The 14,500-nt window shown below is 29.4% G+C and overlaps 1 protein-coding gene across 29 annotated transcripts in view; it reads left to right on the forward strand.

Annotated features, from left to right (window-relative positions):
• Positions 1-12,613, forward strand: part of LOC114254709 (L-type lectin-domain containing receptor kinase S.7-like) — a 69,674-nt gene extending 57,061 nt beyond the window's left edge. For 27 of the 29 annotated variants that reach the window (XM_036289726.1, XM_036289753.1, XM_036289727.1 and 24 more), the window contains 4 exons: positions 7,802-7,963; positions 8,539-8,755; positions 9,465-9,578; positions 11,540-12,613. In XM_036289726.1, the coding sequence (XP_036145619.1) occupies positions 7,802-7,963; positions 8,539-8,755; positions 9,465-9,578; positions 11,540-11,741 (695 nt within the window). In that variant the 3' untranslated portion in view covers positions 11,742-12,613. Of the gene's footprint in view, positions 1-7,801; positions 7,964-8,538; positions 8,756-9,464; positions 9,579-10,377; positions 11,474-11,539 lie in introns of those variants that run through there. The other 2 variants (XR_004964096.1, XM_036289746.1) reach the window with 2 other exon arrangements.
• Positions 12,614-14,500: the final 1,887 nt, after the last annotated feature.

A 14,500-nucleotide genomic window follows, 5' to 3' on the forward strand; every position in this document is an offset into this window, starting at 1 on the left:
CCTCTAATCTTTATATGACGTTTACATAAAGAAAAGATACGTTTAAATTGACATATATCACATTGTAAGTTACTTATATGACGAATTCCATAATTAAATTTATGGAAACGTAGTAGAAATAAAGAACAAGTCGCAAATATGCATTTCTTGATAAACATTGTATATACCTTTTAAAGTTATTTTGCGATTGAATAACAAAATACAGAAAAAATGTAAACTATTTTATAAATGTAACTTTTTTTAATATAGAAATATAAAGCGTTTATGATATAGAAATTGTAATTGAATTTATAATATGTCACTTTTTACGCGTGAGTTAGACTTGCCTTAGATATATGATTCAATGTATCCCATCTCTACATACATTTGATTTCGTTTATTTTATTATTACAAATTATTGTTATTATTTAAAACAATTTGTCCTTTAATAATAGAAACTTTTCTTCTTATTAATAATATGTAATTAAATTAAATCACTTGTAACGTCGTTACCGTTATTTTTTTTTTTTGGTAACATTACTTTTCCATATCTGTAACGTTACATTTTTGGAATAACGGTACCAATTTATCTATTACTTTCAGCGTTGCTTTGATTCATTGTTATTTTTATTCAATAAAATTTAACCCTGACTTATATTTATTTTCTCAAGTTAAAGAATATCAATAGGAAATTTTGAAATGTTCGAAAATTTACTTCCTGCTTCTTAAATCAAATGTTTCTTTCTCTAATATATTACTTTTAATAATATTTATTTTTAGCCATCTTCAGTGTATAATGTAAATAAAATGAGTTCGTTACATAGTCGTTAGAGATAATTTTCTAGTGAACATGACGTTGTAGAATACAGTATAGTTGTTAAAAGATGCCAATCTTGTCTATTCCTTAGAAAACTTATTGTGATTTGACTATGGTTCCCATACTTTAAAATTGGAAGAATAAAGTCCTCCTCTAGTCCGTCGCATGTCACGTATTGGCATCTTTTAACAACTATACTGTATTCTACAACGTCATGTTCACTAGGAAATTATCTCTAATGACTATGTAACGAACTGATTTTATTTATATTATACACTGAGTAGATGGCCATAAACAATGCGCGGAAACGTTTGTAATTAATATTTGTATATAATAGTATACTTTAAGCAACTAATATCCAGCTTTGGCTCTCGTTACACCTTTTTTGTTTTCTATATTATTTTAATAATAACAGCCATTCACAACAAATCACCTTTAAATATTTATTTAATACTTGTTTGATTTAAATAAAATTTTAAGAATAGTACTTATGTTATAAAAAAATATTTTGCCTTAACTTTCCATTGTATCTTTCACCATAAATACATAAACGGAGCGCCAAATTACCTTTTACGCCAACGAAGCTCAGTCTTCGCTAAATAAACATGACAACACATTTGTGACACATAATAAATTTTATTTAATCGAAAATATATTACGCATAGATTTGCGATTAATATATTTAATAATATTTAATAATATTAATTCTGATAGTCTAATAGAAAATGACATTAAGAGTTTGCATTATTCAGAAATGTCGAGCGTGGTTTGTTCTCAGAGACAAGACTGAATTTCATGTAAATATGACCATAATCAGTGTGCTCATTGTACTACAGACAAACAAAAAACGTATAATTATTTACATATGTCTAGTTTGCATCTAGCGGTTGCGATTGGAAATCAGAGAGAGATTTCCTGAATGTTATATTTTAGTATAATCTCCACGAGCGTTAAGTCGCAGTGCGGCGAGCAACGAAAGGAATGGAAAGCAAGACAATAAAAAACACAATGAACAAGTCGCATTTGAGTTAAAACCTTTGCAGAATATAAATCTAGAGGTATATTCCATCAGAAAACTTTCGATAATCAATAATCTCAGTGCACCTTATCGGGTTGTGTGTGTTCGTGTATATGTATATCGAATGCTGCTGTTCTGTAAAACTGCATCTGTGGCGCAATTTTATTTTTTTTAACTTTTCACGGAAAGAATAATTTTGCGGTTCTATATTTTAAACCTGCAAATTTTTGATATTAATTAACATGCAAATTAACTGTTAATTTGTTAATAGCGATTGACATTGGAATTATGTGGAATTATGTATTTTTGTTAATATAATTTCTTGGTCTTGAATATTTTTTACGGACAATAGATATTAGATAGGGGGACTTTTTTTGTCTTATCTCATTCATCTTATTAATTGAATTAAGCTTTTGTAGCGACCGATAAGGATGTTATCAGTATAGTACATCCGCTGTTATCAATTTTTCAGTGGAATTAAACGTATAGTTTAATATTAACAGTTTTATAATATTGAAATACCTTTTATCTTATTTTAATAGCGAGATTATATATACATATATATATGTATATATAAGATGAATTTATATTTAATTTATATTTATATTATATATTAAATTTAAAACATTTACAAAAAATAAAAAAGTTTGGAAAAGATAATTTAAACAAAATAATTAAAAATTTATTTATATTATGATATATGCATTTGTGATGATGATAATCGCTACAAAAGCACTGAAACATAATATTTTGTTATATTAATAAACAGTTATATTATTAGTTATAATACATTTACCGACAGTTATGGTAGATAACATTTTTATATTAATAAACAATAATATTTGGAATCTTCAAAAAATTATTACATACGAATGTAATTTTATATTTAAATTTACATTAATAATGTGTAATTTTACAAGAGAAATTATTCCTAGAATATTAAAATTGAAGAATTCTAGATTAACTAAAAGATTATTGTCCTGAATAATTAAAACATAGCTTGGATAAGCTATAAATGACTAGTTTCTATGATGATTAGAAATATACATAATTCTTTTTTATTTCAAAATTTATTAATATCTACATATTTATATCAATATTTTGTATCGGTATTTTTGTAAAAAAAAAGTTTAACGTGTTATTAGAAATATAGTACAATTTTTGTTATTTTTTTACAAAATAAATTGTTGATTAAAAATTTATGCATAAATTTCATATTTTGTGTCAAGAAACTAGCTGCTATAATTATAATTATTAACTGGCTTACATATTTATATTTAATATAAAACTATAAGTATTATAAAATACAAATTTATTTACGAATTATTTATCGATTTTAACATAGATTGAGTCTTCCTTGTCATTAGTGAGATGCCTCGCTGACCCCAAAAGACGTACTCGCCACTTTGGGCCAATAAAAAGACAACAAGGAATTTTTTAAAGCTAATTTTCGAGCTATTATTTATCTCGGATGTCTACTTGCTTGCGACATGATTATTCTATGCGTCAATAATTACATATGTGTATGGCTAAGACAAAGAGAATCAAAATACAAATTTTATCAAGTTTGCATGAATTGGCTGTTGCTTAAGGTTTTATTATCACGGAATTTAATTACATTATTAATTTGTAATTATACATGTTTAAATATAATAATAATTATATAAAGTAATTATATCTTGCGTTAACTGCTAATATCACATATATAATACATATCACATATAATAAAATCTAACAGTATAGGCACATTATTATTTACAAGGGAACACAAGCAAATGTCCTCATCCGATTTTAACAAGCTTTGGATATGTTCAAATACAAACAAAAATAAGAGATATTTGTTTATAAGTGCGTTTGTTCTAAGACTACTTTTTAATAGTGTCAAATTTTCCCTTGTTAGTACAGAATATACATACTAAAAGATAAAAAAGTTAAAAGATTCTTAACCATATAATTTGCAAGATTTCTTGTTTATAAGATTTATTGGCTATAAAAAATGAAGTTATAATATATCAATTATACTCCAATCAACTCCTTTTATTCGGAATCCATTGTTTTTCTCATTAGAAACATACACATTTATATATATATATATATATATATATATATATATATATAAAATATAAATATATATATATATATATATATTATATGTATATATAAATTTTTATTGGCAAGTCTCTTATATTTCGCAGATGTCTAAATTAGAGTTCCTACCAAGTTCGCTTGATTCGTAGTAAGCTCAAGAATAGTATTACTTGGTTAACTTTAGCACTTTCGAAACATCATAAATTACTTATACGTTATACGTTTTAGACGATAGTATGGCTTTACACGCATTAGGTAGGCGTGAGAAACGAAGAGCGTACTTTTGATAAAAATAAAAATGTAATTTAAAAAAGAGACAGATATATGAATTGTGCTCTGTACTCTAAATGCATACATTTTGTCATTGCTTCGCAGTTTCATGTATTATTCAAGCAAAGTGCAATAATTCACGTATGTTTGCGTCTGTTTGCCGATGCTTACAGTGAATAATTTCATAACTCAGCATCGCACCGTCACATCAGCATATTTGCATCGACGTTTAAAAGTTATTTAAAAGAGAAGGCGAGAGAAAGAGAGAGAGAGAGCTTCGTAAAATTATTATTTCAAAATATGCATTGTACATTTCGTTGCTATGAAAAAGCGAAGTAATAATTCCAAGATTATATGTCTAAATTTTAATGAAATTTATTTTATTACAACGCAACTACTATGCAACGCGTGATCTCGTTGAAATAAAAATACAGTCACGTACACACAGCATGAATTTTTAGAAACATTCTTTATTTTACAATAATATATATAAAATATGTTTACAAAAATAATGTAGAATAGACCGAGGCAAATCAGATCACGGGACAAATGAAAATAAATAAGAATTAAGATCATATTTGTTATATTTTGATTAAAATTTTCATTTTGGCGTGTGAGTTACTTTTTTCTCCTCGCACTTATATACACGGAAAAAAATATTTAGTTGGATCAATCTGGATATATTAATCAGAACGATTGTCTGGTAAAATATGAACGATCCATACTTTTATTTAAGTTAACCAGACAAATTTGATAACGCGTTTCTAGTAAAGACAACCAGACGAGTTTGGTGACACATATTCCGGTTTAAGTAACCAAATAAATCTGAATGCATTCTGGTGAAAACAACTACATTGTTTATTGTAATATGATGGTAATATCTTATTAATATGACTAGACTTTTGATTAAAGAAACAAGTATAATGTGGTTTATTAATCCGAATAGTGACACATATTCTAGTTTAGGTAACCACCATTTTTTTACAAATAAATTTGGTGGTGGTTGTGGTTCTTTTTAGAATTATTTATGACTGGTTGCGCTCTTCCCCGTATTAGATATCAAGAACGATACTGGCACCGAAATCACGTAATTGTGTTGCGAAAACAAATTTAATAACGAAATCAAACTCGTGGCTTGTTTTTTGTCACTGCACTGCTGTACTGGTTAGAGTAACAGGTTAGAGTAAGACAAATTTTTTTTTTTTCATTCTACCTTATTGCACTAGTGCAGTAAAAAAGAACAGGCTTTTGAATGATACAATGTTGAGCATTTGAGCAGAGATAATTTTTGCAAGAACTTAAATTTTTTACAGCACGTCCAAACTTATTCACGGTTTCTAGGAAACTCAACAACACAATCGTCAAATGAAACAAGTGAAAAAAATAATATTTACTTTTACCATACATATCATATTCATCTAACTATATTATATAGTCATAATAACCAAACAATTAGATATTATAATTAAATCAGGAGTAATCAAAATTTGACCATCGTTAGATCTAAATGTTCTAATTAGTTACCAGAATATTTTATTATGTTAACCAAAAAATGTGTTACTTTTACTAACTACACATGTCATGTTTATCTTACTATATTATGTAATCATAATAACCAGACACTTAAATATTATAACTAGATTAGTAGTAATAAAAATTTGACCGTTGTTAGACCTAAATGTTCTGATTGGTTACCAGAATATTTTATTATGATAACCAGAAATTCTATTTAATCCAACTAAATCTTGTTGAATCAAACATGTCACGTTAATACAATTATGTTTGTTTTTTCCGTGTACATATATAAAATTATAAATCTAAAAATATTACCAATCAATATCTTAATCTTATCTTAAACCGAGTTGCTCTGTGATCTGATTCATCTTGGTCTATTCTAAAGACATAAATTAGAAATAACAAATCACATATTTTAGAAAATCTAAAGTATATGACTTAATTTGATATAAAATTTAATATTTTTCTCTTTAATATTTTGCTCTTCTAAAAATCTAAAATAAGAATACTAACCATATTGCAAAACTATTATAGCTTTCTTTTTTGTTTCTCAAAATAAACAAAATATAAATTATATAAACATTAACATTTTCTATTTAACTATTTGCATATTTTATGGAAAATTATTCGCGTAGATTTTTAAAAAATATCTTTTGATTTATTATCACGTGTCGAACATGAAGATTGTAAATTTTTTTTTAATGAATTTAATTGAGACAATTTATAACAATATACGTTATGCCGTACTTTCATATAATACTATTTTTATATAATAATTATAATTTGTATAATAATACTACTTTTATATAATAATATTAAATACAGTACGTTTATTTTAAATATTTTTTTCAACAAATCAATTTTAGAAGTATCATCTCTAAGAGCTATAACATAACAAATAATTAAAATAAAATAAAAAATAACAAATTTTTTAATTATCTATAAATATTATTTTAATTTTTTAATTATTATATTCTAAATATTTCTCTCTATTGAGTCAGATGTAAAGCTTTGTCGATAATCTATTTTAAATATAACATATGTGATTGACAATGCTGCAAACAATGCTGTTTAATTAACTGCAAATCGCCAAACATATAATTATGCATATAATTATATTGTGATCCAAATTTAGCGGCTTTGCCGCGTGACAGAAGTGAAAGCACGTTATGTTGTGTAATAATTCCATTTTAACTGTTGAATTATATTATTTTAATTGGCTCTGATTTTGTTCCCAACTTTAAGAAATAAAGGCGATTTACTTTCGCTAAATTTATTTTTTAATTTCATTTAAATTAGATTATTTTTAATTTTTCTTTTATGATTATTTTTTTTAATAATTTATTTTAGTTATATTTCAAAATGAACATGTTCACTATTAAATTACTATCGCAATATTTAAGCACAACAGAAAAACGATAACTAGTTATTTAAATTTGATAACGGGACTTGTTTTTTTATCTTTAATAAGAATGTGTATCGATTTTTAACATTTATTTCCTACTTCCGCTAGACTTCTTGTAGTAAATGTGATTATCGGCGCTTAGAAACACTTCAACTTGTGATTAGCATAATGGGACCGTTGGTAACTCGTATGCGATCGATTGGCTATGAGACTAATTCGTGAGCTATAGACAGGAGCTACCGATCGATAGCTGCTCTGCCGCCGCAGCTTTACTGCAGTGATATGGCCTTATACTTTGTAACATTACATTCATTTAATTAGTAATATGTTTGACTCGTAGAGAGAGAAAGAGAGATAGCATTTGCGACATAGTATCGCATTACAAGCCAATTGACGTGTTAATTAAATATTGTGTTTTGAAAACCTATCGACATTAAAGCACAATGTATAAAATGTTTGAATGTATTTTGGTTTGTCGAAACCGAAATGTTGAATTTTTATCATTTACCTTATTGAAGATAGACTTGTATAAGACTTAATGCGAATATATATATATTTCTGCCATTTGTAAATGTTAACGCATTCTGTGATAAATTCAAATTTTTGTTATATTTTTTATCGTATAGTATATACTTGGACAGAGTCATAAAACAGATTTAATATGTTGTTTAAAGTTATTTTATTATTTTCATTTCTTTTTAAATTTTAGTTGCATCTCCACCGGATAGACGAGTGACAAAAGACGATATTGGGGTAGCCTCAGCCAGTGTAGCGGTGAACAACGCGGCTGTTAGCGGCTGCAGTAGCGGCACGGCGTCATCGAGGTCGCACAATCCTTCCTCTTCTCCCGGTCGGAACGGCCAACTCTCTAGTAAGTTTTTGAGGTATTACCTTCCTGAGACACGCTTCGATAGCTGAGCTTTATCTACTTGCGCACTTACGCAAACGTATCTATCTGTGTATTCACCGACTATTTCCGCAAACTACAAGTATTGTATTTGCGTACGCGTATATTTCTTTAAACAAAGTTTAAAATTTTTTCTTACCAGCTACAAAGCAAAAATTGGCAGTTTATACTGTGATATTTGTATTATTATAATATATCATAGATGTAGAAATGATTTCGTAGAATGATTGCATGAATCAGTTGGACAGAAAAAGATTGAGTATTATACTTTCTTGCAAAATTATTTTTGAATGACAATAATTTGTGAAATATAAAATAGTTATATTATAGTATCGTATTTTATGTATTATACATTATTATTTAAGATAATTAAAATTATGGTAAACTTTCCTCATTTTTTAAAATAGTCCTGCTCTATGTCGGATTCTTTAAGTGATCTTTATAATTCACTCACTCACTCACTCACTCACTCACTCACTCACTCTCTCTTCCCACATTTAATTGCACTAATAAAAGTGATTATACTCATTGTGATTCAGAACAGGGCACTTTAACGATAGTACGTCGAAGTTCCGGCAAAAACAAAAGCATCAGCGGTGGGAATTTCGAAAGTTCTCCATCGCCGCACAATCCCGATACTTCGTATTTATCGAGTCAATCCGTCGATCTCGAAGAAATCCTCGATAATGTCGATCTTACGACGGATTCGCTTCCTGCTGTTGACACTCCCGATGCATGCGACAAAGCTGCTCTCAGGTATTATATCGCAATATAGATGATTTTGCAAATATGATATTTTATATTTAGGTAAAAATTTACTGAAACTTTTCTAGACAATTTGCTTTTGATCGCGAAACAATAAAAGATAACCTAAGCCACATTGTAATTTCTTTTTATATAACAATGTGCTGTATAGTATTAAATAATTATTATTATTTATGCATATTTTTACAATATTTGAGCGACAACAAGCTGTGTATGATCGAATAGTGGTTATAACTTTTAAATTATGCAATTAAAGTATTTTGCGCGCGGGAATAGATAAAATATTGCATGCAAATATGTTAAAATAGGCACATAATATGTTTAAATTAACAAATTACGTGTAATTACTCATTAAAATTATTTAGTGATTTGTTAATTTTAACACATTATGTGCATGCCTAGTCATATAATTGTATATATATTATATAACTTTTGTAAGATATATTTGCATGCAATATTTCACCTATTCCCGCGCGCAAAATATTTTAATTAATTAAGATTAGACTATCAAGGATAATACTTATCATATATATATATATATATATACACAACTCTTTGACCCTCCAAGAGTTAAATAGAATTGTATTTGCAATCTCAATTTGTTGCGTAATTATCGGAAAGCGATTGGAAGCGAATGGCTAGTTTAGAAGGCACGTTATTGGCGCCCGGGGAACGACTGCGAGATATTTCTCTTTTATAGATTGAGGTGTTTATTGAGGCAGCTACAACATGGAGAGATATCTGCCGAATTACTTCAACGAAACTTGCACTATGCAGCTCGTGTACTCGAAGCTGTTTTCATCGACGAGACCAAGTAAGTTTCTTTTCAAACGAGAATTCCAAGCCATTCATGAACAAATAGGAAAACACAATAGTCTATACTAATCATTACCCACAACTATTTCAAGTACTGCTGCTTTTTTTGCCAGAGTTTGCAGACATTGCCGACACTGCTCATAACAATTTTAAATCTTAAAATTAATAACGACTTTCTTTTATAGACGTCATTGATATCGTAATTATCGAATATCTGACGAGGATAAAATTCAAATTCTGAGTTAATCTGAGTAATTTGTTAATGCGGTAGCATTTGTGGAATTTATGTGCCGATCGAACTTTTATGAACATGTGTGTAATCGTTTTGTGTTTTATCTGATCCGTAATACTGATTCTCTGGGAAAAATAAATACGGTTATAACCCACTTTGGGGCTCACGATTAAGTAATAAAATTATTTAGATTACTCGTAACCCTAATTTCACATTTATGTTTTCAAATTAACCCTGTATTAACTAAAAATTGAATTTAGCTATTCCATTTACTTCAAAGACTTTTAAGTTATGAATCAAATATTTCAAACATGAGTTCCGTCAATATCAAGTTACAAAGATAATTTTTACTTAAGTGTTTCCACAGTAGGATTACGAGCAATTCAAATAATTTGATTACTTAATCGTGGGCCCCAAAGTGGGTTGTAACAGTACTTATTTTTCCCAGAGTTGATTCGATTGTTTCACAAAGATATAATATTTGCAATGGAGTTGACTGATTAATCATTAATTATTGATCTATTTTGTTAATACCAACATGACACTATTCCTTTTCGTTTGTTAGATGCAACTTAAATTCAGTACTCCTCGATTTCGTAATGAGAGCTTTTTGTTTTCCCGATGCGTCGTGCCGGATGAAACTCATAACTCTTGTTCAATTATTGGACGATCAAAGCTTCAGCTGACCATGAAGGACAAAGGCCATTTCCCATATATGTATACGCAAGGAGAATCAATCACCACGTACAAGTGATCTTTTGAAACATTTGCACGCAACATCACTAGAAACTTTATGTTTTCTTTGTAACATTGTAACGATTTGTCAGGAACGATTCTTGAATCCCTCCGGGCTCATTTTTGTGGATTCGCCCGAGAAGAATTGACGTCAACGTCTCTTTAAGTCACAATCAGTGGTTGAGTACTGATCGCCTCTGATAAATCAGAGATGAGTTTAACTCTCAAAAAAGACAAGTAAATTTTTATTTTTACTGTTTTTCTATATTTTATTACGATTTTTTACGTTAATACAGTTATTACAGTTTTATGCACATATGAAAACCAAACCATTGATGATTTTTTATTTTCTCTCGTTGTTATAAACAATATTGAATCGCACAAGTTTAGAAATTCTACAATTCCATGCCTAAGAATTGCGAGACGTTCATTTTTACATATAAATTTATATAATTTAACTATTAAGTATTAAGTTTTCCGTATTTTTATTTTATTTTTCTTGTTTGTCACATTGCTTGTGAAAAATTGTTATGTATAAAACGTCATTTGTTTTGAGCGTCGCTCATAACAAAACATAACAATGTTATACATGTATCGAATGCGTGATAATCGCACGCAACTGACTATTTGCACCTTATACACTTTGTCGTTCCGAAGATTATCAATAAATTTTTGAATTGAAGATTTTATGTTCATTGCGTATACAATGGAAATGCATTTAGCTCGCTTGCATATTCTGCAATTTTTATTTTTAGCAATGATATTATGCAGCCGTGAAACACGACGCATCGAGTGTATTTTATTCTAATTAGATTGCGACATACATTAGATTTATCGCAATGTGAGAAAAGAATCGTCGATGAGAGCGCAGTGGTGTGATATTTAAACAAAAACAAAGAGAAAAGAACAAAGGGTAAAAAGGGAAATAGAAAATTTGTAATTTTGTATTACTCTAATCTTTTTTACACATGAACTAACAAGCACTACTGCAGGGTGAGTTCAGGCGAGAATGAGTGCGCTCGGTCATCACGTAGGGGGGCGGGCCTGACGTCTTCATCCCTAGGGGGCGGCTTGGACCCAGATGGACCACAGAGCCACGCGGTGGTAACCCAGAAACGGAAGCTTCGCACCCCCGTATGGGCAAGGTTGCGAAACATTCACATTTCCAACCCCCTTTACGACCTCCATGTTTAATTCCGTATAAAACGATCCTCCTCCGACTTTCCTTTGTTTTCCACTTGCCCTACCTTATCTGCCAATTTTTTCCGCACTATAATCCGTGCCATCGACGTTCTTTATCGTCTTTATTTTCAAATGATAAATTTATGCTCGCGCTCGTCTTAAGAAGCGAGATGTTTTCTCTTGACTCTTGAGGATAATCGTTTATAATCACGTCGATGAGAGCGTCATCATGAATTTCATCCATATAATATTGATACATACCTGATGATTATTATTTTATAATATTTAAAATTAACAACATGAACAGCACAAACAGAAAATTTCTAAGTATTTCTAAATATCTTTTTGTAACAAAACGTAATTTTTAGTTATCTAATTGTTCACATTCTTCAATTATTTGAAATTATTATAAACAATATGAATATATATAATATTCATAGTTAGATAATTAATAGTTAATATAATGCTTTACAATATAAATAATAATTAATAGTTAATACAATGCTTTATTACAAGCGTATAAAAGTGTGTGCATCTATCTACTATATTATTACAAGTGATATTCTTAAGTAATTAAAAATATTAGCAAATATTGTTAAATATGAAAGTTTTGTTATTTGTAGTATTGATCGAACGAGCAAGGATTGCTTAATTAAAAAAAATTAATTTTAGTTAATTAATTAAGGCAACTTACAATCAATTATAATAAAGGAAAAATTTTAACTAGTTACAATTGAAATCTTTAGCTACTTGATATATGGTAGTTGGCGAGTAGAAACTTTGAAAAACTTTGAGGATATTTTAGAGAAAAAAAACAAATAAAGCAAAACGTTTCATGTATTTTGTTATATTCTGTAATAAAATCTCCTATTTGTTATCTCTAACATTTTTTTATATGACATTTTATACTTTATATACCATTTTTTATTTGCTCTTTATCGATCGTTTTTCAGTATTCAGTCAACCGCTAAATGTCAGTCTGCCAATATTCATCACCGATTCAGTTTGAATTTTGTGCACGTGATTGACAACTACTCAGTGTCACAAAGAAACGATCAGATATTGTGTGTGCGTGTGTGCGCGCGCGCGCGCGCGTGTGTGTGTGTGTGTGTGTGGTGTTTATATTTTAGACTATGCTTTGTAAATTAGATAAAATATAATTAAAATTAGTATAATTGACATCAGCCTTTCTTATATTAATTAAATTGTGCTCCAAGTTATACTTGTATAAAATTAATATAATTAATTACATTTTTTATTCTCTTTTTTTTGCCGATATTAAGAAAATTTTTTAATGGGGAATTCAAGATGTCGCTCTCTTATATAAAAATGTAAAGACCAATAAGTCGACCGTATCAATATTTTTTGGGCATCTAACGGATAGTTCTTACGAACATTTCTAGATTAGTTGATGTGCACAAAAACTGAAACGCATAAAATAGCTTTTCTTAATAAGCTTCTTTTAATAGTTTAACAACTCAACATCTACTATATGTCTAATAGTCTCATGATTAGCATGTTTCTAAATCATTGCAGATAAATGCTTTTCTTAGAGAATATTATTAAAAATCATAGACATTCATAATTTCTTTAGGATTTTTAATATATATTAGTACAATAATATTAATACACAATCAAAATTTTACATATAAATAATAGAGACAACCATTATATTAAATTATCTTACATATTTATTATGAAAATGTTTGTCAGAATACCTTGTTTATTGTACGACATGCAAATTTTATTAAATCGAATGTGACACAATAAGAAATACATTATTCTCTATAGTTTCGGAATTATGTTTACCAATTTATTTATTTTTGTTTATTTCAATACACTTGCGCAATCATTGAGTCTTGTTCAAAAGATAAATTAATAAGAAATGATTGATTACGAAAATTTAACGTATTGAGCATGAAAACTTGCCTCTCTCTCTCTCTCTCTCTCTCTCTCTCTCTCTCTCTCTCTCTCTCTCTCTCTCTCTCTCTCTCTCTCTCTCTCTCTCTCTCTCTCTCTCTCTCTCTCTCTCTCTCTCTCTCTCTCTCTCTCTCTCTCTCTCTCTCTCTCTCTCTCTCTCTCTCTCTCTCTCTCTCTCTCTCTCTCTCTCTCTCTCTCTCTCTCTCTCTCTCTCTCTCTCTCTCTCTCTCTCTCTCTCTCTTCCTCTTCCCCTGCCTTCCTTCCTTTCTAGTTTACATCTCTCTTCTAGACTCCTTCTAAGTGTAACCTGCTCAATTTATCAGACGTATCTGCCTGCCATGCAACATGCATCGTTCTCACGATAATTGACCGTTTCCTATTGGCACTATTCTTGCCCGAGAGAAGCATGTATATATGTAGGACGTTTATCGCCGGGTGGTTCTCAAGCATCCCTTGTGAATCTATCGCACCGTGGATGTGTATATGTGTGTATATGACTGCGTATGAGAGTGATACGCGTATGACTGCGTATGAGAGTTGACTACAAGGAGGTTACTTCAAAATAATCTTCAGCATAAAAAATGATACCAAAGAGCGAGCAAAAAAACGGAATATTTTCAAATCATCCTACGCTGCAGGCATGTAGGGATGTTCGCTTGGATGTAGCGAGATGCTTAGATCAGTGTGAACTTTTTAATGTGATATATGTTTTTCCTTCGTATTTCACATTATAGAGATGCCGAACATGTGGAGTCAACTGTCACTTGTCGTCCGGGTGTACGCCGTAGGTTCGTTTCTTCCAAAATTTCCATTTCGAACGCGAGTCGTGAAAATGCATACGAAACTTCATT

The sequence above is a fragment of the Monomorium pharaonis genome, chromosome 7 (assembly GCF_013373865.1).
Source record: "Monomorium pharaonis isolate MP-MQ-018 chromosome 7, ASM1337386v2, whole genome shotgun sequence".
NCBI classification, from domain to species: domain Eukaryota; kingdom Metazoa; phylum Arthropoda; class Insecta; order Hymenoptera; family Formicidae; genus Monomorium; species Monomorium pharaonis.